The following is a 25,109-nucleotide window of genomic DNA, read 5'->3' on the forward strand; positions in this document are numbered from 1 at the left end:
GCCAATACATACACAGTCTTGAAACACCAAGAGTTTCCTGATGACAAAGGGGAACCCATTGGCACCATATAAGCAGGTCTTTCTGCTTTTGAATAACTCTTCCTACCTTAGGTGAAACTCAGTGTTCATATCCGGATTGTTTGGGTTTTGAGGTTGGCCTCTTTAATAATTGCTTTTAAAAACAGGTGTTTTACGAGTATACAGATTTTATTGGAGGAGGGAAGAAATAGAGTATGCATGTTTGGGGGAGCATGTTGTGACTTGCTTCTCATTTGGCCATCACTAATTAGAGCATCTGGCTCAGTGCTCTAATTAAAAACTCCTCTCTCAGTTTTCCTCAAAGTTGTCTGTAGAGCTGAGAGCAGAGCAGCCCCACTAATCAGAGTGGAGTTGATGAGCATCTTGCTGTATTAAACTTGCTGTTTACTAATGACCTGTGCTTTTCCGCCCTTTCCTTCCCTTCCTGTTTCTTCCTCCCTTTCTATTTTTCTTCTCCTAGAGGACTAGAGTGTCTCTCCACACTGGGGCTGCTGCACCACCAGACCAGTGGTCTTTCCTAAGCACCGTTACACTTGTAAAAGCTTTGCTTTCCCTTCCTGGACACCATGTAGAAGAAGCTGAGGGTAGTTCTCCGGGGCCTCTTTCTGCTGATGCCTGAGCAAGCCACCTGCCTCTTGTGTTCTGCAGGGCTTGATGGAACCTCCTTTCCCTTTGTGAGCACAGTGTGCAAAATGAATTCTTTTACTTTTACTATTTTTATAAAGGTCATCAAATGTCGTTTCTTTTCATTATTCTCTTTTAGATTCATTTTGTCATTTTTACTTTTTTTGTTGGCCTTGTCCTTTTTTTGCATAGTCAATGTGAATGAGCATACTGTAAAAACTAAATGAAAATGTGTGCTTTCATAAAGGGGTGAGGCCACCGAGCTGCAGCGAATCTCCCTCTCCTGCCCCTGCCGTTTCCCTCTGTGAGCTTGCTTTTAGCCAAGCTTAGGCTCTCAGGCCACCAGTGTTTCTCTCCACCTTACTAAAATCTGAATCAGTGTTTTCCAGTTGAAAAATTAATTCTCTGAATGAAATTGTTCCTTATGCTGGGTGTTGTGGTGAGTAACTTTAGTTCAGCATTCGGAGGCTGACTGATCTCTATGAGTTCCAGCTGGCCAGGGCTAAACAGTGACACAATCTTTTTTTTTTTTTTTCCTCCCAGTGTCTTAGCTGTTTTCGTGGTGGGCCAAATTGTTTGTTTGTTTGTTTGTTTTTTAATCATAAACTATATTACCTATTTGTCTTACATTCTTCTGAAAATTTGACAACACAATTATTGTATATTGGTTTTTTTTAAATAACTTGTTACTTTTTGAACATAATCATAAAGCATCAAAGTAAGAATTGGGAAGTTAAACCTGAAGACAGTTGTAATGTCCTTGACCCCTGCAGTAGTGCAGTGGGCAGTGACAGGATAAAAGCAATTTCTCCTGAACAACAGAGAAGCACTGCCAGCTTAGCAAGCTTCCAAAGCAGCCAAGCCGAGGCTGCTGCACACCAGCCCCAGACACAGCCCCAGCCCCAGACCCTCACCCAGAGCCCACATCTTTACTGTGTCACTCAGGCTGGCCAAGACTACAGGCAGGTGTCACTATGCCTCGTTGTGGAGAAATTGTCTGACTACTCACAAAGTGTGTGTAGGATTAAAGGCTGTTTGAGCTCCAAAGTACTTTTTTCAGCAACATTCCAATAGAATTGGTGGATCACATATGAAGTCCTGTGTGTAAAATCCTATACCATGAAATGGGAATTTATATTCTGTTTCATTGGTACTTTTTGTTCTTCATTTTTTTCCAAAGAAATAAGTAAAATTACAACATAAAAGCTAGAACCATTAGGATAAGTACTGGGGAACCTTTGGTTTTTAGGAGTAGATCACAAATCCCAGGCCATATTTGAGATCATAGAGGAATTCTGATATAAGAACTGAAGTATGAAGAGTGCTTTTTATTTCTGTCCTCTTGGTTACAGAAGGTATTTCAGCCTCCAAGGTACTGATCAAAAGAAATAGCTTATACTATATTTGAGGAACATTACAGAGCATTATTTTTTTTGATCTTCTGACCTAAAACTTTTGAAACCTGAGGGTAGTGACTTATACTTGAGATTTCAAGACTTTTGTAAGAAGAGTCAAGAATTTTGAGAGGTAGGAAGCCAGTCTGAGCTAAGTAGTGAGGTTAAGGCTACCCTGAGCTATGTGAAACCTTGTCTCAAAAACAAACACTCCCCTCACCCCCCAGTACTTTTACAAGGTAAAATCAGAGTGACAAATCAAAGGGTTAGGAAAGTTCCTGCAGTGCCTGCATTCGGAGAAGCCCTGACTTCCACCTGAATGACATCACAAGGCTGGTGTCTTTGCTAAGTGCTCCCTCTGAAGGTCTAGACATCTTCCAAGATGTTCTTTTAATTCCCCCCCCTTTTTTTATTGGGGGCAGTGGAGTTGGTCAGGGAAGTTTAAAAAAAAAATAATGTCACCATTTGCTTTTTTAAATCATGTTTGGTGTGTTTCTGTTGGTTTTTGTTTTTTGGTTTGTTTGTTTGTTTGTTTTTAAAATGAGACTCCGTAGTTTTTCTGAGAGATAGGTAGAGATGCTAGGCAATAAACGCTCAAAGTTCATGATCAACATTGATTTATTCCACATTTATTTCCATTTGTCATTTTTTTATTTTAATGTGTTTTATGAGTTTCTATAAATGTTCTGATTTTCTGCTAATAGCCAGGTGAAATTTAATATAGTTTGTTATCTTCAACTGTTGCATTTGGATATTTTACTTTGAAAGCATTAAGGTAATGTTTCATATATAGCAACTTAGGAAGTAATCTGACCCTTGAAAAAAGAAAAAGTGGTTACTGTGACAGTCACAGAGCAGACAGGGCCTCTCTACTTAAATGTGATGATTCTCATTTCTCCCTCTACCCCTGCCTCACCCAATAATGAAGATCTAGAAGCCTGTTCATTTATTTATATTTATTTTTACAAATTTATAGTTTCATTTGTATTTTTTGTGACTTAGACTTTCAACAGTTTGTATATTGGGACATTTTATTGTGTCATTGTGCTAAATGAATTAAACTAATAAACATTGTATATTAACATATTACTGGATATTTTCTGGGGTCTTAATTATTGAAGTATACAACTAAGGTATTTTGAGGTCTGAGTTATCAGTCTAACAAAGCTTTGGATCCCACAATTCTGTAACTGCATGAACTTTTGTCAAGCATTTCCACTTAAACACTTCCATTATCCAGATCTGAGCCGTGCAAAGCTCAATTGACTCTTGGTAGTTCTAGCACCTGCTGCGTCGGCAGAATGGTAAAAGGATCTTCTAAAAGGCAGTGTCTGTGATGTATTGATGATTAATTTATAATGCCATATTATAAAAATGTATATCTACAGTGTTCTTGAAATACATTCTGGGCTTATCTAATAAAATGTGTTGTGTTTAGCAATATTTAATATGGTGACTTTAATAAAGTTTAGAACGTAGAATGCTGTATCTGTACTATAGGTAAGTTTGTATATGTAGTATGTTCACTGAATAAAGACACAGAAAAGGCCGGGTAGTGGTGGTGCACGCCTTTAGTCCCAGCACTTGGGAGGTAGAGGCAGGCGGATTTCTGAGTTCCAGGACAGCCAGGGCTATACAGAGAAACCCTGTTTGGGGGTGGGGTGGGGTGGGAGAAGACATGGAAAAGGAGTCCAGGGATAGTGGAATTTGCTTGTAATTCCCAGTACTTAGGAGATCAAGGCAGGAAGATTGGGAATTACAAACCATCCTGGCATACATAGCAAGATTTTGACTCATTGGGGCAGAAAAAGGAAAGCGTACTGTAGATTTTCATTTGTTTTGAGACAGAAATTAGCTATGTAGCCTAGGAAAGCTTTGAATATACGTTGATACTTGTAGCTTCTCTTCCTGAGTGCTGGAGTTACAGGCATATGTCATCATACCGGCTCACAATATAGACTTTAAATAACCTAAAACTATTTGATAGTTCTTACTTTTTTATAGGTATATCTCACATAAAAATTACTTGTGATGGCAGAGATTGATGATGATGATGTTTGAGAAAAGGTCTATACAGCTTTGCATAGTCTGGTATGATACTCATGTATAGTTCAGGCTCGCTCTGAATGCACAACAGTTCTTCTGCCTCATCCTCCTATGACTGGGATTACAGGTGTATGCCACCATATCTTGCAGGAATTATTCTTGATGGAAACTGAAACCTGCCTATGATTTCCTCCTTCTTTCTAATTTATCATAATAATATGGTGAGACCAGGAGACTGGAGAGTGTTCTAGTCAAGAACATCGTGTATAATGGACAAATATGCTACTATATGTAAAACTATATTATCCATCAGTATTGCTGGCTGTTTTTATTGTAATTGGAATGAGTATATTTCTTTAAAAATTCATGTGAGTGTGTGTGTGTGTGTGTGTGTGTGTGAGAGAGAGAGAGAGAGAGAGAGAGAGAGAGAGATATGGATAATGTACATGTTTATTCAGGTGTGCATGCATGTAGATTTTATTGTGAAAATTTTTCTGTGATGTGATATCTGCCCTGAAGGTTATACTAACCTCAAAATAATGTAACTCCAATGCTTGAAGGTTCTAACATTGAAGTCATGTTGCGTGCTTTTTTGCTGTTGCTTGTCTCATCAGATAAACAGAAAGGATTAACATATAAATGAGTATTTAATATGAACAGGTTCTACAACCAATCCATGAACTGACATGTCATAAATGAAATTCAAATATATAATGGTATGTTATAATCCTAAATAGTTACATGGTAAGCCATCCTTATTTTTCTTTCTCCTCCATAAATCTTAGAGGTTCAGTTCTTTGTTTTTGTTTTTTTTTTCTTTTTCCCCCACATATAAGCCAACTATATGGAGAATACCAATCAATGCTTTATAAAGTTGTGGTTGTGGTCTTCCTTCCTTATCTATTTATTTATTTCGGTTTTTTGAAACAGGGTTTCCATGTATAGCCCTGAATATACTAGAATTCACTCTGTAGACCCAGCTAGCTTGAACTTGATATAGATCCACCTGCTTCTATCTCCTGAGTGCTGGGATTAAAGGAATGCACCACCATCAGGCTCATCCTTCCCTTCCCTTCCCTTCCCTTCCCTTCCCTTCCCTTCCCTTCCCCTTCTTTCTTTATTTAAAAGATTTCTTTCTTTGTTTTATGTATCTGAGTACACCAGGAGAGGACGTCCGGTCCCATTACAAAAGGTTGAGAGGCACCATGTGGTTGCTGGGAACTGAACGCAGGACCTCTGGAAGAGCAGTCAGTGTTGTTAACCACTGAGCCATCTAGCCCGCCCTGTTGTTTCTTAATTTTTTTTATACAAATAAATTTTCTTCTCAAGACATTCTACATAGAAAATTACTTTCTGAATTTCTAGTACTAATTAAATTTCTAGGGCTTTTTTGTTCATTTGTTTTGTTTTGCTTTGCTTGGTTTTGTTTTTAGGACAATGTAGATTTATTAAAGTGAAAAAGAGCTCCCCAGAGGGAGAAGTACTAAGGGGGGGAGTACCAAATTCTAGGGTTCTCAGGGCCCTTTGAAAGGCCTCATAGGCTAGGAATATAGGTCAGGAAGTAATAACATGCATGTCTCACAAGTTTAAAAACCTGAGTTTAGGCCCCATATGAAAATCTGGGTGTGGAGGAATTTTATAACCGACTTTTCCTGGGTAGAGGAAACACACACATGCCCTCACCCAATAAACAAAGCTTACAATAGACCAAGGTAATGATTGAGCATTTTATTGGAATTCCCTGCAGATTAGGGGTTATTTACAAGAAGCAGGGATAACTCAAAAGCACCACTGGAAAGCCCACTGCATTGTGACTCTGGAAACCTGCAACCCTGTAGCTGGTAGGCAACTCCTAACATGTCTTTCTTTCTGCACTTTGGCTGGTTAGAGTCTCCACACCCAAAACACTGAGGAGGCATATCTCTGGAACTCACTGGTCAATCGGCCTAATTGATGTGCTCCAGGCCATTGTTTCAAAGGAGGTAGAGGGCTTTTTGTTTTGGAGACAGGGTAATGCTATGCAACTCTGGACTATCCTGGAACCCACTATGTAGCCCACGCTGTCCTTGAACTCAGAGAGATCCACCACTTCTGCTTCTTAAAAGACATGTGCTGTCTGTCACTCCTGGGGTCATTCTTGATGATGTCATTTGAGGTTGTCCTGGCTTTCATACAATCACACCCAATCATTACACACAAAACCAGTTACAAAAATGGTGCTAGAGCCTGGATCAGAAGGATGCACAGAAATGATAAGCATGGCTCTGAAGTTTTGAAAGGAGCTTCAAAATGGCAGTGAAATGTTAGAAGATTAATGTGCCATCTTAGAAAATCATTTTCCTCAAAACAGCCATCTTTTTGGCAAGGACAGAAAAACTGACCATGAAATTTCACATAAACCCAAGAAGTAACCCCCAGTAGCAAAAACAATCTTGAAAAAGAACAAGTTGAAAGTTTCAAACTTCCTATATATGCTAACTTAAGTGATCCTCTGGGGCCAGGCATGGTAATACTACATTTCTGTAATCCTAGTACTTGGGTAGAAGCAAGAGGACCATGGGTTAATGTTAGTCTAGGCTACCTAAGGCCCTGATTTAAACAAAACCCAATCAATGTGGTCCTGAAATAGACTAGGACAGAAAGGCAAGATATCTTTGTTACATATGGTGAGATGGTTTTGGACAAGGAGACTAGATAATTAGTTATGGAAATTATAGCTTTTTCCAACAAATGGTGTTGTGAAGACTGGATATTCATATATAAAGAATTGTTTTGGGACTGGAGAAATGGCTCAGCAGTTAAGACTGTTCTTCCAGAGTTTCCAGGTTCCAAACTCAGGGCATACTTGCCGGCTTACAACCATCTTTAACTTCCAGGGGGATCTGATGTCTTTTTTTCAGCCTCCTCACATATATGCAGACAAAATGTCAATATACATAAATAATAATAAATCTTACAAAATTGGTATACTTTTATATCATATATAAGAACTAGTTAAAAGTGAATTTGTGCCTGTTGCTCCCAGCACATAGGATGTAGAAATAGGTCATGGGAAGTTTGAAGTTGGTCTGGTCTGGGCTACAGTTTCCTTTTCTTTTTTTCCCCAAGACAGGGTTTCTCTGTGTAGCCCTGGCTAACCTGGAACTCACTCTGTAGACCAGGCTGGCCTCGAACTCAGAAATCCACCTGCCTCTGCCTCCCAAGTGCTGGGATTAAAGGTGTGCGCCACCATCACCATCACCATCACCACCATCACCACCACCACCACCACCACCACCACCACCACCATCATCATCATCATCATCATCATCATCATCATCATCATCATCACCATCATAAAAAACAAAACAGACCACATCAATAAACAAGCCCTTAAGAAATAATTGTGGTGGGGAAATGCAAGTGGTTGTTATTTTGGGGACTGGGATGTAGCACAGAAAGATCAGAAGTTTCAAGATCATCTTTGGCTTGGCTACATACTGAGTTTAGTCAAGCATATATAGGACCCTGCCTTAAAAAAGGATTTATTGAGCTTGTAATTAAAACAGGTAGGAATCTACTGAATTTAAGGTTAGCCTGGGCTACATAGTGAGACCTTACCTCAAGAATGAAATAACAAGAAAGACTATCTGAGCTGTGTGGTGGTGCACGCCTTTAATCCCAGCACTCGGGAGGCAGAGGCAGGTGGATTTCTGAGTTCGAGGCCAGCCTGGTCTACTAAGTGAGTTCCAGGACAGCCAGGGCTACACAGAGAAACCCTGTCTCGAAAACAGACTTTCGTTCACCCATATTTATTGATGTGCTGTTTACATTACCCAAGCAAGATGGAAGCAACTGAGGTGTCCCATCAACACAGAAGTGAATAAATAAAATGTAGTTCATGATTTTTGATATGGCTACAACATTATGAAGGATGAACTGAATACTAATGGAAATGGGCCCAACTAAGTGCTGAGGAATGTAGACTAGAGATGCTTACCTGGAATGCTCAAGATCATATGTTCAAATCCTTAACACTTCAAAGAAAATAGGCCAATCACAGAAAACAAATCCTATTAGATAACATATCAGATACCTAGAAGTGTCGAGTCCGTAAAAATGGAAAATAAAATGGCAGTTCCCAGGAGCTGGGGAGTTAGTGTTTGGATACAGAATTTTAGTTTTACAAAATAAAAAAGTTGTAGAGAGAAATACATAAATATGTAAATACTATTTAAATGCTAGATTACTATGGAACATTTTCGTAAGGACAAATATAACTCCCGGGAAAATTAGAAATTGAAATTGTGTAGAACTCACACATCTAGCTGGAGATGTCCTAAACTAAACTCATTATCCCTCCCTTAACACACACACACACACACACACACACACACACACATACACACACATGCAAACAAAAAAATGCCTGCTCCCAAGCCAGGCGTGGTGGCGAACGCCTTTAATCCCAGAACTTGGGAGGCAGAGGCAGGCGGATTTATGAGTTCGAGGCCAGCCTGGTCTACAAAGTGAGCTCCAGGACAGCCAGGGTTGTACAGAGAAACCCTGTCTCGAAAAACCAAAAAAAAAACAAAAAACAAAAAAACCTGCTTCCTATCTCTTTCTGTGTGGGTTTGAGAATTTTTTGTGCCTCTGCAATCTGGGGCTAGCTTTCGGTGCTCATGTTCTGTTGTCCTCTCTTATTTCTCTCACCCACATCTAGTTTTTGACAAGGAAAGAAACAAAAAACAGGTAGAGCTCTACCCCTCCTTATATCTTGGTCTCCTGAATTAGTTTCCTAGTTTGCTTCTGCTTGCTTCCTGCAGTGTGTATTATTAAAAATATCCAACATGGGGAGCTGGAGAAATGGCTCAGAAAAGCACTGGCTCTTCTTCCAAGGGACTCAGGTTTGATTTCCAGCACTCACATGGTGGTTCACAACTGGCTGTAACTATAGTTCTGAGAATGCTAGGAAGGGACCAGAGATTTATGTAATGCACAGAAGTTTAAAAATGTATCTGGTGTACATAGACCATGTTGGGGTTTTGGGTTGGTTGGTTTTTCATCTCTCTGACCATATTTCTAGTCCTCTCTATGTTTAGTTCGCTTCATGATGTCTCTCAGTTCCTTCAGGCTATGGGTTGCTAACCAGTTACCTGAAAGTCATCCTGGAATATGACTGAAATGTCCTATGAAGATACTCACAGTGGTGCTTACCAAAACTCTTTTTTTTTTTTTTTTTTTTTAAAGATTTATTTATTATTATATGTAAGTACACTGTAGCTGTCTTCAGATATACCAGAAGAGGGCATCAGATCTCGTTACGGATGGTTATGAGCCACCATGTGGTTGCTGGGATTTGAACTCTGGACCTTTGGAAGAGCAGTCGGGTGCTCTTACCCACTGAGCCATCTCACCAGCCCTTACCAAAACTCTTTATCAAAGTGAGTGCTACTTGGTGTTCTTCAAACCAGAAGAACCCTATGGAAGGAAGAGAATAGGAAGCACACAGGAATCAGGATAGGCCAGTGTTTTCCAAATACTGTTCTGTGTTGGAGTTTTTAATTACTCTTCAATAAAATGAGAAAAAAAGAAGAGGCACCTTTCTCAGTGCACTCTGTGTGCTTAACAGCTGCCAAAAGAAATGGTAACAGGGTCTCATAAGTACATCTGGAGCTGGAATGCAGTAAATGGATGACTCGCAATCTACTTAGCTTTCAGATGCTCTTTTCTACATACCCCTGAACTCTGTGTGATAGTAGCATGTTTCTAACTGCCTCACATGATGAAAAAGCTCTGACCTTTCCCCTAAAGCAGCCATCAGCATCTCACTTGCTGAGGGACTGATTTGATTTTTTGAGACAGGGTTTCTCCTTGTAATCTTAGCTGTCCTAGAACTTGCCGAGACCTGCCTGCTTCTGCCTCCCTCCCCAGTGCTAGTTTTAAAGTTGTGAGCTATCACTGTCTTGGTGGGTCTGATAATTTTTTTTTAAGATTTATTTATTTATTATATGTAAGTACACTGTAGCTGTCTTCAGACATACCAGAAGAGGGCACCAGATCTCATTATGAATGGTTGTGAGCCACCATGTGGTTGCTGGGATTTGAACTCAGGACCTTTGGAAGAACAGTTGGGTGCTCTTACCTGCTGAGCCATCTCACCAGCCCGGGTCTGATAATTTTTTAAAATTGGGTTGTACATTGGCATACCTGCAGGAGTTGGTTCTCTCCTTTAAGACGTGGAGTCTAGGGATTGAATTTAGGCCATCGAGCTTGATAGCAAGTACTTTTACCAGCTAAGCCCCTGCTCACTCTGGATTTTTAAATACGGGATCTTATAGAGCCTAAGACCTTGGTCTCCTGCCACTTTACCCATCTGTTTCGTTTGGTGTTGAGGTCTAAACCTAGGACTTTTTCCATGCTAGACAAGCACTTAACCAACTGAGCTATACAGAATCTCGCGATGTAGCCCTGTAAACTAGTACATAGTAATGCTTGTTGTATATGCCAGGCTAGCATATGCTTTCTGACATCCTCCTGTATCTGCTTTCTACGTGCTGATGAGATTACAATCATGAACCACCATGCTAAGCTCATAAATTAATATTCAATAATTCATAAAATGGGAAGAAAATAGTACGTACATTAACTAGGTTTGGTGATTTAAGTCTGTAATCCCAGCACATAGGGTGGAGGCAGTAGGATCAGGAGTTCAAGGTCATCTTTGGCTGCATAGCAATTCAGGATCAAGCCTGGGACACATGAGCCCCCATCTCAAACAAACCCAGCAAAGGTAGCATACACCCATATTCCTACTGTGGAAGTAGTGGTAGTAGAATGATTAGAGTCATCCTCAGTTACATAGCAAATTTGAGGCTAGCCTGAGATATATTTCCCAAAAATATTTCCCCCAAACAAAACTATCATAATTTCTAGCTGGCTCTAGAAGACACACTTAATATAACCTCAGACTAAGGAGGTGGTGCCATGCCTCCCTGAATTTGAAGCCTACATGGTCTACATAGATAGTACAGGACAGGCAAGATGACTTAAAGGGACTCTGTCTCAAAAAAACAAAACAAACAGCCAGGCGTGGTGGTGTGTGCCTTTAATCCCAGCACTCAGGAGGCAGAGGCAGGTGGATTTCTGATTTCGAGGCCAGCCTGGTCTACAAAGTGAGTTCCAGGACAGCCAGGGCTACACAGAGAAACCCTGCCTCAAACAAACAAACAAACAAACAAACAGAAAAAACTGATATGGAGTCATAAGGCCATCGTTAATATCAGTGACCTCTTTTTTGCTGGCCTGAGGTTTTGCTATGTAGATCATGCTGGTCTCAAACTCACAGAGATCTACCCAACTCTGCCTACTAAGTGCTGGGATTAAATGTGTAGCATAGTGCCTTGGCTTTCTAAATTACCAATTTTATGTTTTCCTTTCTTCAGGCAGAACTTGAGCTAGTTGAATTTCTTTATCTAGTGAAATGACTCAAACTTTGATTCCCTAGTCTAGCCTAGTTCTGGTTCTTGTAGTTTTCTACTATTTTTGGAAAGGTAGTGTGAAGAGATGCTTCAGAGGATCTCCCTGGGTTCCAGAGAGTCTTCCTGGCTTTCATTATGTAATGACTTTCTTTATAATTAATCAGACCCAGTTGTTTCAGCCCATAGTTTCTGCCTACTGGTTCAATGGCATAAACAGTCCCAGTTGACCAAATTGGAAATCACGTGCATCTTCTAATTTAATTGCATCATTGATTGTGTAGGCTAGTAGATGTTACTTCCTTTTTGGAGACTAAAACATCCAAATTAGTAGAACTCAGTTGGCAAGGTGGAATATTAGGTTCTAGATTGATGAGTGGCAAGGGCTTAGGATATGGCTCAGCGGTAGAGTGTGTGCTTAGCACGTGTGAGGCCCTGGGTTTTCAAGCCTTTGCATAAACAAATAAGAGAATGAACCCACCTCCCTTTCTCCTTGATTCTAAATCTGTGTATTCTGGCAGTAGTCGAGACAAGCACCATGCGTGGTTTCTGATTCAATGCATCGATACTTCTTTCAGAGTGTTGTCTAACTGAACAGTAAGCAGTTCTGTTTCTAAATTAGGGGTGCATCTCACAGACATGAGCTCCACTCTGCAATTCTTTGTTGTTAAAATGCCCAACCCCGACTTGTTTAGAAACAGGTGTGTGAGATGTCAAGATTTTGATTCAGGGGCTGGTGAGATGGCTCAGCGGCTAAGAGTACTGACTGCTCTTCTGAAGGTCCGACATTCAAATCCCAGCAGCCACTTGGTGGCTCACAACCATCCATAATGAGATCTGATGCCCTCTTCTGGTGTGTCTAAAGAAAGCTACAGTGTACTTATATATAATAATAAATAAGTCTTTGGGCTGGAGCGAGTAGAGGTCCTGAGTTCAATTCCCAGCAACCACATGATGGCCCACAACTATCTGTGTACAGTCATATACATAAATAAATAAATAAATCTTTAAAAAAAGATTTTGATTCAGGCATTCTCCTGTAAAGACTATCTCCTACTTTGGAAAACATCCAGTTTGAGACTAGTTTCCTACTTTGGGAATGTTGTTATAATGTTTTTTCCTTCCTTAATCAGTTGGCCATGTGGAACTCTGGGAAGGCCATTAGCATGGGTTGAGGAGGAAGCAAAAACAGTTTGAGTCCTCTGCTGTGTAACTTATTCTTTTCAGATCTGGTGAATTCATTCTGTTTCTACTGTATGGGTACTGTCCGTGCCTAGCTAGAGGTGGATAGTTGTTAACATTCAGTCATGTTGAGAGACTGGACTACAGGGTCATGGGTGGTATTTTCTCTCTCATGGTTAGGCAGTTGGTCTCCAGTACAAGCCAATAGGAAGAAGATGGGGATAATAATGTTTGTCTATAATCTCAGAATGTAGGAGTGGAGGCGGAAGATGCTATTCAAGCCTTTGAGATGGCTCAGCAGGAAAAGCTTTTACTGCCGAACCTGAAGCCTGAGTTCATTCCTCAGACTCCAAGTGGTGAAGGGAGAGAACCGTGTCCTACAAATTGAATGGTTGTGTTAAAAGGTGACTTCTTTATTTTCCATTGTTGTTTGGCTCTGTACTATTTTATTTCATTTTCAGACAAGCTGGCCTCAAGAGTTCCTGTGTAATATATGTTGACCTGAACTTTTAGTCTTAGAGCTACCTCAAAAGTCTTGTGTGTCATCAGACCTGGCTTACAATATGTTTAAGGAAAATGATCACCTGTTAGAGATTAATTAATTTGATCTATCTTTTTAAGACTTGGTGTATATCTGACTGGACTGTTAACTGTGAAAGTCTAGAGTGTTGTTGCTCAGTGGTAGAATGCTTGCCTTTAATGATCTGGGCCCTTGCTGGGTTCAATTCCCAGAGCCACAAAAAGACAACCTTCAGGAACAGGTATAGTAGATAGGATTACAACAAGTATGTGTGAAAGACACAGTACTGTATATCAAGTATGTGCAGTGTACAGTGATGTGCTTTTATTGGGTGCTAGTAGAGCAAGGAAGCAGAATTTTATTCACGTAGAATTCTTGCTTTATCTCAGTTTTGTAGTAAGAAGGCAATATGCTTAAGGTTGTGTGTTGAGTGAACAATCAGGAATTAAAGACAGGACTGGGGACCATAGCTCAGTTGACTACCTGCTTAACAGCAGGAGGCCTTGGGTCCTTGCTGGGCAAGATGACAGCATCCTCTTATTTTGGGAGGTAGAGACAGAAGGATCAGAAGTACAAAACCATCCTTGGCTACATAGTGAGCTAAGCGTGACTAGGCCTACTTGTGCAGGTCTCACTAACCTGATTTGCCTGGAAGTCTCTTTGGAGACGAGGCTGACCTCAGACTCATAGGGAGACATCTGCTATGCCACCCAAGTGCTAGGATTAAAGGCTTTTTTCTTTTTTTAAATTAAATGAACCCCAAAGCCCACCTGACTGAATACCTCTTTACTTCCCTGGTCAGACTATCAGGCCACATGGTCAGCTCTGTATCAGAAAGAAGGGATGGGAAAGGTATAGAAAACCAAGCCAGTCCTTAGCTGACACACTAACACAGCAGAATCTGAGATGACCAGAAACAAGAAGAGAGTTAATATTTGGATGTTGATTTTTTTTTTTTTTTTTTTTTTTTGTCCAATGGGGTTCCAGAGTTTTTCGGTTGTATTTTTAAACTATGCAACTCTAGCTTTCCGGGAACTATGTAGACCAGGCTGACCTCAGTAATTGACAGAGATCTGCCTGCCTCTGCTTCCTCTAGTAAGCTTTTATAATGAAAATAGTAAATATCCTTAGACAGTTTGCCCCACTGTGGAAAGTAGGAATTTTTGTTGTTGTTGTTTTGTTGCTATAGAGCACAGATGGCTTATTGTCTATAGTTTCTTGGAGTATATAGAAATAATAAACACCATTGAAAATGGGATATATGCAAAAAAAAAGGTTTAATGTTCACATGAAGTTACCACAGATGAATTTTGATTATAACTATGTATAATCAAAGTTTCTAACTTTATAATAAATCCTTTTTAACGTCTTCTTTCACTTCAAAATACTTGATAATTAATGTATAACCTGTTTTAATGGAATGTAAGAATAAACATGTCGGGGGCTGGTGAGATGGCTCAGCAGGTAAGAGCACCCGACTGCTCTTCTGAAGGTCCTGAGTTCAAGTCCCAGCAACCACATGGTGGCTCACAACCATCCTTAAGGAGATCTGACTGGTGTGTCTGAAGACAGCTGCAGTGTACTTACATATAATAAATAAATAAATATTAAAAAAAGAATAAACATGTCATTTTGAATTACTGATACATTATGGAAATATTTTGATTCCTGTTTTGTCTAAAAAAAGAAAAGAGCTAGTTTCTATTTTCCTCTAATTAAGATGGCTATACATCATGTCAGAGATGACAGTCCTAGTTTACTCAGCCTGTTTTCCTGACCTAGTTGCAGTTACTTCTTTTATTCTTCTTTTACACTGTGTGAACTGGCAGATTTAAGTTACTTAATGAATCGGTTTAGTTTAATGTAAATCCTCTTCTGTAATAGTATTGTTTTAAGAGGTGTTTATTTAATGTATATTAGTGCTCTATCTCATGTATACCTACACGCCAGAAGAGGACATCAGATGGATCCCATTACAGATGGTCGTGAGCCACCATGTGGTTGCTGTGAATTAAACTCAGGACCTCTGGAAGAATAACTGTTCTCTTAACCTCTGAGCCATCTCTCCAGCTCCAAGTTTTGGGTTTTTTTTTTTCTTTTTCTTTTTTTTCCCTAAGAAAAACCTGAAAGAACAGCCAGGAAAGTAGCAGCAGAGTGCTAGCCTTGCATGCAGGAGGCCAGGCCTTGATCCCTAGCATCATGTAAGCCTGATGCATTGACACATATCTGTCATTCCAGCACTTGGAAAGTCTCGCTTGGGACTATCAGAAGTTCAAAGTCATTGTGGGGTACATGGATTAAATCCATGATATGTGAGTTACTGCCAAAACTAAAGAGAGACAGGACAATAAATGCTATGCAAGTGCTAGTCTACCTCTGGAGTACTTGTAGTACATGAAGGAACTCTGTTTTCATACATGTAAATACTTGGTAGATGGAATGTTAGATTATGGGAGTATTCTTTAATTTGGTATGATAGTTTGACTAATGGTAATTTCTTAAAGGTTTTTTGTAATGTGTATTTAAAACCATAGCAGTGAAAATTTTATGCTCTTATATGAAATCCAGGGTCAAAGCTAGGCGTGGTGGCACACATCTTTATTCCTAGCAGAGGCCAACCTGGTCTAGAGGTAATTCCAGGACAGCCAGGGATAAATAAGAAAATCCTGACTCAAAAAACCAAAAGTAAAATAAACTAATATACTTGAGCCTGATGTTATCATATAGAATTATGAGTTTGATACAATGATGGAATAGTTGACTAATTGGTATTTACTAAAATTTAGCCACTTGCTTTTTCTGGTAAATGCTTAGTTTCATCTTATTATTCTCTCCTATTTTGTAATTCTATTTTTATTTTATGCATATGAATCTTTTACCTGTGTGTGTATGTGTATTATAGAGCACAGATGGCTTATTGTCTATAGTTGCTTGGAGTCTATATAGTATATATAATATGTAATATATATGTATGTATGTATGTATTATGTATGTATGTATATGGGTGTGTGTATGAGATAAGAAGAGGACATTAGTCCCCCTGGAACTGGAGTTACAGACAGTTCTGGGCTGTCATGTGGGAACTGAACCTGGGTCCTCTGGAAGAGAGTAAGTGCTCTCAACCACTGAGTTACCTCTTTGGGCCATTTTGTAGTTTTATAATGTTACTATTGTGAGTGCATAGGGCTGGGGTATGAGTGCCACAGCATATGTGTGAAGGTCAAACAACAGCTTTATGAAGTCAATTCTCTCTTTAAGTGTGGAACTCTCCCAGTCAGGTCACCAGAGTTGTGCTCCAAGTGCCTAATCCACTAAAGCCATCTCACTGGCTTACCCAGTCTGCTTTAGAAGAGAGACCAAGGCTTCTAAAGGTGACTAATGATGGGGATATATATATATATATATATAAAATTTCCCCCCCCCAGGTAAATTGAATTAAATTATTGTTTTATTTTTCATTATTTTACTAAAACAGGTTGTTAGTGATTACAATTATAATATAAAAACAAAACAAGGCCGGGCGTGGTGGCACACGCCTTTAATCCCAGCAGAGGCAGAGGCAGGCAGATTTCTGAATTCCAGGACAGCCAGGGCTATACAGAGAAACCCTGTCTCAAAAAACCAAAAAAACAACAAAACAAGAAAAGAAAAGAAAAAAAAAATCCAAAGCTAGACATGATGGCTCGTATCTATAATCCCAACCAGTATTGAAGCTGTTAAAGTTTCAGCCAGGACTATAGAGTAAGATTCTGTTTTTAAAGAGAAATAAATTTAGGCTGAATGGTGCTGTTCCTGCAGTGGAGCTTGCCTCCTTAGCTGAGTTTTAAGAACAAAATCTAGGTCAGCAGCGACTGCTGAAGATGTGGGAGTGAGTTTCTGTTAAAGCTGCTCATTAATAATACTGACAGCTAGATGCTATTTGTTCTGAATGAGGCTCCCGGGAGCCGTCTTGGGCTGTGCTGCAGCTTCCTTCTGGAAAGACGTAGCCTACTAATCACACTTGAGTGTGGCTTCTTCAGAAAGTGTGAGGAAAGTATACCCACGTCTCCGAGTTACAACTATAGTTTCCTACCAAAGACGAAGAAATAGATGCAGTCATGAAGGCCTTTAGTTTTAGTGTACTGCTTAATTTCCTTGGACTCCTTAAATACTTTCATTCAAAAGAATTGTTGAAACAGTCTCTGAAAGTACAGTTTTCATTCTACATGACCAGTTTCCAAGAAGTATGGTGTATAGTGTGAAAGTATTAGTATAAAACGTTTTTGTCGAGAAAGAAAAACATGTATGTGATCCTCCTGCCACTTTTTTTGAGATGGGTTCTTACTATTTCTGTCCTGGAACTCACTGGCCTCAACAACTCAGAGATCTGCCTTCCTAGGGATAGGATTAGTGTGCACCCCATGCCCAGCCAAATTCCTTTTGGCAATTCTGATAGTAACTTAACTTTCTTAAAAACAGTATTTTGCACAATTCAGTGTGCCTGATATTATGAAACAAACACACACACACACACACACACACACACACACACACAAAACCAAAACCCTAAAACAAACAAAAGTTGTAAAAGCACAGTTGTTAGAAGTTTTTTCTTAGTGCTGGGAATCAGAACCCATGTCAGAAGTTGTCTGTTAATTAAGCTAAGACTCCAGACCTGTCTTACCGTTTTTAAAGAGTAATGAATCTGTGTACTATTATGTGTGAACTAAGAGAACTGTTTTAGAGGCCAATATAAAACTAGTTAATTAGGGACCGATTTGTTTCCTTCCTAGCATAGTAAATATTGAAAGAAAGAAGAGACAATGAGCATTAGAATTATGAGATGTTCTTCAGGAACTCTGAGACATAAGTCATGGCATTGCCATGAATTAGAAGTAATTCTTGAGGGGTTTTCTTCACCCCCCACCCCCACCCCTTGCTCCCAAATAACTACAGGGCATTTCAGTGCTTGCTCTATCCCATTTTACCTCCTGAATAATCAACATAGAGATTTGGTATTTTTAATAACAAGATGCAAGCACTAAGCCGGGTGGGTGCTGAGCTATTCTAACTCCACTGAGCTGCTACTACCCAGCCACATGCCTGTTATTTGCCATCTGGTCTTGCCTGACTCACTCTAGTTCACGTGTATCCTCATGGCTCATCTCTCGGCTTGTTTGGACCTTAATCCTCTAATCCTCCGTGGTTCCTCCACATGATGTCTCTATACCTGTCTTCTTCCCCACCCACCCTCTCTGGTCTCTCTTTTGACCCCCTGACTGTGATCGGAAGTCTAGTCCTATTCTCTTCTGCCCAGCTAATTTGCTGATCAGCTCTTTATTAACCAATCAGAGGTGATGGAAAACAATTTTTACATAACATTGAGACTGGAAATGCTTGACCATGCCAACTTCAGAACCGCAACCAGATGTGAAGACATAGAAATCAGCATCTGAATACACAGTGCATGTGGATTTGGGAAGGAGGCCTTAGAGGGTAGACAGGTTAGATGGGTAAACAGGTAAAGGCTCCTTTCAATAAGTCTGAGTGTGTGATTCGTTATGTTTTTCCTGTGTTTGTCAGCATTGTCAAAATTCTGATATAAATGGCTGATAAACATAGGAAAAAGATGCCAAAAAAAGTTGTAAGCTGGGCAGTGGTGGTGCATGCCTTTGATCCCAGCACTTGTGAGGCAGAGGCAGGCGGATTTCTGAGTTCAAGGCCAGCCAGGGCTACACAGAGAAACCCTGTCTCGAAAAACAAACAAACAAACAAACAAAAATGCCTATAGCTCAGTTAGCATATAATAGAGATACCCAGAGACCTGTGTATATGATTTTTGGGGATTCGCCATAGCCATGAATGTTGTGAATATACAAAAATGCCACAATGAAACACATTGTTTCTGTACTAAAGATACTTAACATGTTTGTTTATAAGGAAGTGCCAATCTAAACAACAAAGGAAAAGTGGTTTAAGAGGAGAGGAAAAAAAGAAAAAAATTTAATTTTGTTTCAGTTTTGTGTACAGGTGTTCATGTGCCTCAGTGTGTTCAGGAGGCCAGAGGTTTTTGATTCCTCTGGAACTGTAGTTACAGGTGGTTGTAGTCACCCCATGTGGGTGCTGGGAATTGATATCAAGTCTGTTGCAAGAACAGTGTGCACACTTAGTCATTGCGCCATCTCACCAGTCCCCAGAAAAATCATCTTTAAAGGAAAAAACAGAAGAGTATAATACTTTGTACCAAGACCAGATCTAGGATAGCTAAAATAAGATAGGCACTGATGAATACATGGGGAAGAGAAAGCCAATTACATAATATTGTTGCAACCACACAGCCTTGTTTGGGCCATTTTAGAAAGGTTTCACAGCTCCTCAAAAGCTTCCACATGAAATTGTTATGTGACCCTTCCATTCTACTTCTGGAGTCTTTCTGAGAATATAGGTTTTATGTGTTCATGGATTATTTATAGTAGTGAAAACAACCAAACCTCAGCTAAGCAATAGATGAAAGTGTGAGGTAGTCCTGAGTTATGATACAACAGAACCTTGAAACTGTTACTGTAAATGAAAGAGGTCGGTTTCTAATATCGAGTATCTGATGTAAGTCCATAGAAACAAAGTTGATGTCAGGGGATGGGGTAAGAGTTGGGCAAAAGATTATAGACTTTTTCTTTGGAATGAAGAAAATGCATCTCTGAAAACATATCAATCTCCCTGAATCCTGATGTGAAAAGGATGAATTTGACTGACTTGAATTACACCTCAATAAAGATATTATTAAACAATGAAATGAAGTCTGGCAAGATTACTCAACAAGAGGTAAAGGCTCTGGCTGCCAAGCTTGATGATGGATTGAGTTCAGTACCCAGGACCCACATGATGCAAGAGAACAGACTCCTGCAAGCTGTCCTCTGACCTCCATGAATACACTCACATTCTCTCTCATCCTCAAACATGCGCAAATCAGCGTTGAACTCAACAAAAGGAAACCATCAAGGGTTCACAAATTTACCTGTACCATTTATATTCTTCCTTTGTTTTGTTTTTGTTTGTTTGATTTTTTGTTTTAGTTTTTTCTTTCAATTCAGGATTTCTCTGGAACCTTGGCTGGCTGTTCTGAAATTTACTCTGTAGACCAGTCTGGCCTCTCGGAGATCTCCCTGCCTCTGCCCCGCAAAGTGTTGTGATCAAAGGCATGTGCCACCACCACCTGGCCCATTTTACAATCTTTTTTTTTTAAAGGGTTTTATATATATATATATATATGAGTACACCATTGCTCCCTTCAGACACTCCAGAAGAGGGCATCAGATCCCATTACAGATGGTTGTGAGCCACCATATGGTTGCTGGGGATTGAACTCAGGACCTCTGGAAGAGCAATCAACACTTTTTTTTTTTAAATAAAATAGAGTTTATTCAGGGCATGAAGAGGGAAGATGAGGGTAGTAGAGGCAGAGAAAGGCAGAATGAGAGACAGAGGTAGGGAGGGGAGAAGAGAAGAGAAGAGAAGAGAAGAGAAGAGAAGAGGAGTAGAGGCCGACCATGAGCATGTCACTGGGGGGTGGGGAGCAGGAAGGCAAGAACAAGAGCCAGTCAGTACTCTAACCACTGACCCATCTCTCCAGCCCCCAACTTTCTAACAGGAAGTTTCCAAGTTTACAAAATCATTAAAATCTTCTAGTATCATCATCCTTAGTGATCATAGGCTTAAATTTTTACAAGGTTTTACTATGTGGCCCTGGCTGGCCTGGAATGTGACCAAGGTTTTCTTGAGTTCACCCAGATCTGCCTACCTCTGCCTCCTGATTGTTAGTGTTTGATTGTGTGTGCAGACGCCTACATAGGCCCTAAGTATTAGATATTCCAAAGCTGGAAATCTAGGTGGTCGGGAGTCACCTAGCATGGGAGCCAAATTTGTACCCTCTTGTTCTTAACCGCTGAGCCATCTCCAGCCTTCAGTCCCCTGCTTCCCCCAATTCTTGGGATTGAACTCAGGGCCTTGTGCCTACTAGACAAGTGCTGTTATAACCATTTAGTTATACCCTAGCTGATAATCGACTTTTTAATATTTAATATTGGGGCTCCTTATTCCCATTTCAGGTTATATATCCCTAAGGGCAAATAATAATGAGCTGCATTTCCTCCTGTAATAATATCTCTTATATACATTTTATTCAAATGTCCATTCTTTTCCTTTTTTTTCTTTTTAAAGATGGATTTATTTTATATATGAGTGCTCTCTCTGCATGTACACCCACACGCTAGAAGAGGGCATCAGATCCCCGTATAGACGGTTGTGAGCCACCATATGGTTGCTGGGAATTGAACTCAGGACCTCTGGAAGAGCAGACAGTGCTCTTAACTGCCGAGCCATCTCTCCAACTTTGAACTATCCATCATTAAATTGAGTTAAAAGTGAATTATAGTTCATTTTAACCTTTTCTGCACATAAGCTTTTTTTTTATCAGATTTATGATCTTTTAAGTTCTATGTGTATGTGTGTGCATGTGTGCAGTTGTGTGTGTACACATGCATGCAGTCATACCTGTGGAGGTCAGAAGACAGTCTCAGTGCATCAGATCCCATTACAGATGGTTGTGAACCACCATGTGGTTGCTGGAAATTGAACTCAGGACCTGTGGAAGAACAGTCAGTGCTCTTAACCGCTGAGCCATCTCTCCAGCTCTGCCAGTTGACTTTTCTTTTCTTTTTAAAAGATTTATTTATTATTATAAATAAGTACACTGTTGCTGTCTTCAGACATACCAGAAGAGGGTGTCAGATCTCATTAAGGATGGTTGTGAGCCACCATGTGGTTGCTGGGATTTGAACTCAGGACCTTCGGAAGAGCAGTCAGTGCTCTTACCCATTAAGCCATCTTGCCATCCCCTAAATCTTTTCTTATTTTACACATAGATTTTATGTAGATTTTTATCCTCCTCTGGGTCTACCCTCTGACTGTTCCACATCCCATACCTCCCCTCTGTACCACCCACCGTCTCCGAGAGGACATCCTCACACCCCACCCCAACCCCATCAGACCTCTCTTAAGGGTTAGGTGCATCTTCTCTGACTGAGTCCAGATCAGGCACTCTGCTGTATATGTGTTGGGGGCCTCATATCAGCTGGTGTATGCTGCCTGTTGGTGATCCAGTGTCTGAGAGATGGTGGGGTCCGGGTTAGTTGAGATTGTTAGTCTTCCTATGGGGTTGCCCTCCTCCTCCTCCTCAGCTTCTTCCAGCTTTTCCCTAATTCAACCACAGGGCTCAGCATCTTCTGTCCATTGCTTGGGTATAACGAATGGACAGCACCTGCCTCTCTGAGCTGCTTGTGGGGCCTTTCAGAGGGCGGTCATGCTAGGACCAGTTTTGTGAGCACTCCATAGCCTCAGTAATAGTGTCAGGCCTTGGGGCCTCCCCTTGAGCTGGATTCCACTCTGGGCCTGTTGCTGAACCTCCTTTTCCTCAGACTTCTCTCTATGTTTTCAGTTCTTTCAGACAGGAACACTTATGGGTCAGAGTTTTTGACTGGGATGTTTTTGTTTCAATTTTTTCTTCTATCTCTTCGCTGAATATCAATACTTGGTGCTTATTTTTTGTCAGGAGCAGGGTTAGATGCCTTTAAATACCTGCTCAGTACCAAAGGGAGTTATTAATAAATTTATAAAAACCTTGGAAATTAGGCACTATAAGCCCTTGAACTTATTTTTGTTTCCAAAATTGTTGTGGTTTTATACTTGTTAAAAACCTTCTGTATAGATTATAGAATATACAACCTTTAAAACTTAAGTGATTTTTAAATTTAATTTGCTTTGAATATAAACTTGCATTTGTCCAGAATGCCAAAATTCAATAATTGTCTTGTATCTATTGGCAGATTTCTGAGTTTGTTTAAATTGTGTGTGTGTGTGTGTGTGTGTGTGTCTGCCTGCCTTCCTGTCTGTCTGTCTGTCTGTCTGAGCAAGTACATAATGTGGTAAATAAACTTGTGGCGGTCAGTTGACAGCCCGCAGAAGTTCATCATGTGAGTCCCAGGAATGGAACTTAGGCTTGTTATTAGCAGGTATTACCTGTTCAACTATTTTGCTTGCCCAAGAATTACCTTAATACTGAATCTTTTTTTTTTTTTTTTAAAAAGACAGGGTTTCTCTGAGTAGCTCTGGCTGTCTTGGAACTCATTCTGTAGACCAGGCTGGCCTTAAACTCAGAAATCCGCCTGCCTCTGCCTCCCAAGTGCTGGGATTAAAGGTGTGAGCCACCACCATCTGGCAGGCAAACTGAATCATTCTTGACCAGGGAGTACCTTTTCATTTCCTTCTAGCTTTAGCCCCCCCAGCTCCCCAGCCCCACCCCCACCCCTTACTGGGCTTGACCCACACTGCTAATCTCAGCATTCCAGGAGGTAGAAGTAGTGGAATCTCTAGTTTGAGGCCAGTCAGGACTACCTAGGGAGAACCCTGTCTGAAAAATACAGAAAGCAAAAAATTTTTCCCCTGAAAAGTGTTTATTAGATGTGACTGTGTTCTATTGTTCTATCTGTAGTATTTTATAAATACGGGTAGAATGGAAAACAGTGATATCTTATTATTTATTTTGTTTGACTCTTAAGGGTCTCCAACTGACTTCCTTGAAGAGAGAGTGGACTATCCGGATTATCAGAGCAGCCAGAACTGGCCAGAAGATGCAAGCTTTTGTTTCCAGCCTCAGCAAGTGTTAGATACTGACCAGGCTGGTAAGTGCAGGCTGTATGTGACCTGTGAGATGATAGGTGACAAGGCTGTAACTTCCACCAAGAGAAAGAATTTTAGCTACAAAATAGCTTAGCCAAGGCATGGCCAAAGTATAATCATTTCCATAACGCATTTACTTGGACCATTATCTTTATTTATTCTTACTTTTTTTCTGTGAGATAGCATCTCACACAGCGATCCACCTTGACTGGCAGGTCTCCCACCTCAGCCTTTCAACAAGCTGCAATTACAGGGGTGGCCAGCCACACCCAGCTCTATTCAATCCTTCCTTAGAAGCACTCAACATTAGTTTTTTTTATCTTTTGAAAACCAATTACTAATATTTGTATCATATCCATGTACATTTGAACTATAGGGCAGTAAGTAGTAGTCCCTCAGCACCCAAGTCTTTCCAAAGAAATGACTGCAGTAATGACTTACTGTGTGCCAGAGAACTGACGCTCAAAGCTGTCTTCTAGTCCCAAGGTTTTATTTTATTTTATTTTATTTTATTTTATTTTATTTTATTTATTTAATTTTTTGGTTTTTTGAGACAGGGTTTCTCTGTGTAGCCCTGGCTGCCCTGGAACTCACTCTGTAGACCAGGCTGGCCTCGAACTCAGAAATCCGCCTGCCTCTGCCTCCCGAGTGCTGGGATTAAAGGCGTGCGTCACCACTCCCGGCTTATTTTATTTTTTTAAAGATAGACAGCATCTTACTGTGTAGTGTAGCTCTGGCTGGCCTGGACTAGAACTCTGGAGAACTCTGGAATTAAAGCATTCAACACCATACTGATCTCAGTGAGCATTTGAAATGCTGCATTCTTTATAGAGGTTTACATGAAAAAAAAATTTTTTTTTTAGCCTCTTCTACAGAAAACATTTTAGTTGTTTGTTTGATTTGGCTTTTTTTTTTTTTTTTTTGGAGATAGAATTTCATTGTATAGCTCATAAATCTTCATGTCCAACATAATTTTATTGTTTAATTTTAATTTTTGTGTGCTGTCTGTATCTTTGTCTCCAGAATGAAATTACAAGCATCTACCACCATACCAGACTTCCTTGTGGGTTCTGGAGAATCTAACTTAGGTGTTTATATTTTTATGGCCATCACATAGTCGCCATTTTCTATTTG

General features: G+C 40.1%; 1 protein-coding gene across 9 annotated transcripts in view; it reads left to right on the forward strand.

Annotated features, from left to right (window-relative positions):
* The window catches only part of Map4 (microtubule-associated protein 4), a 154,114-nt gene that overhangs the window by 72,406 nt on the left and 56,599 nt on the right, over positions 1 to 25,109 (forward strand). For 8 of the 9 annotated variants that reach the window (XM_030244102.1, XM_011242938.3, XM_006511955.3 and 5 more), the window contains exon 4: positions 23,855 to 23,977. In XM_030244102.1, the coding sequence (XP_030099962.1) occupies positions 23,855 to 23,977 (123 nt within the window). Of the gene's footprint in view, positions 1 to 499; positions 3,539 to 23,854; positions 23,978 to 25,109 lie in introns of those variants that run through there. The other variant, NM_001205331.1, reaches the window with a different exon arrangement.

This window comes from Mus musculus, chromosome 9, assembly GCF_000001635.26.
Source record: "Mus musculus strain C57BL/6J chromosome 9, GRCm38.p6 C57BL/6J".
In the NCBI taxonomy this organism is placed as follows: Eukaryota; Metazoa; Chordata; class Mammalia; order Rodentia; family Muridae; genus Mus; species Mus musculus.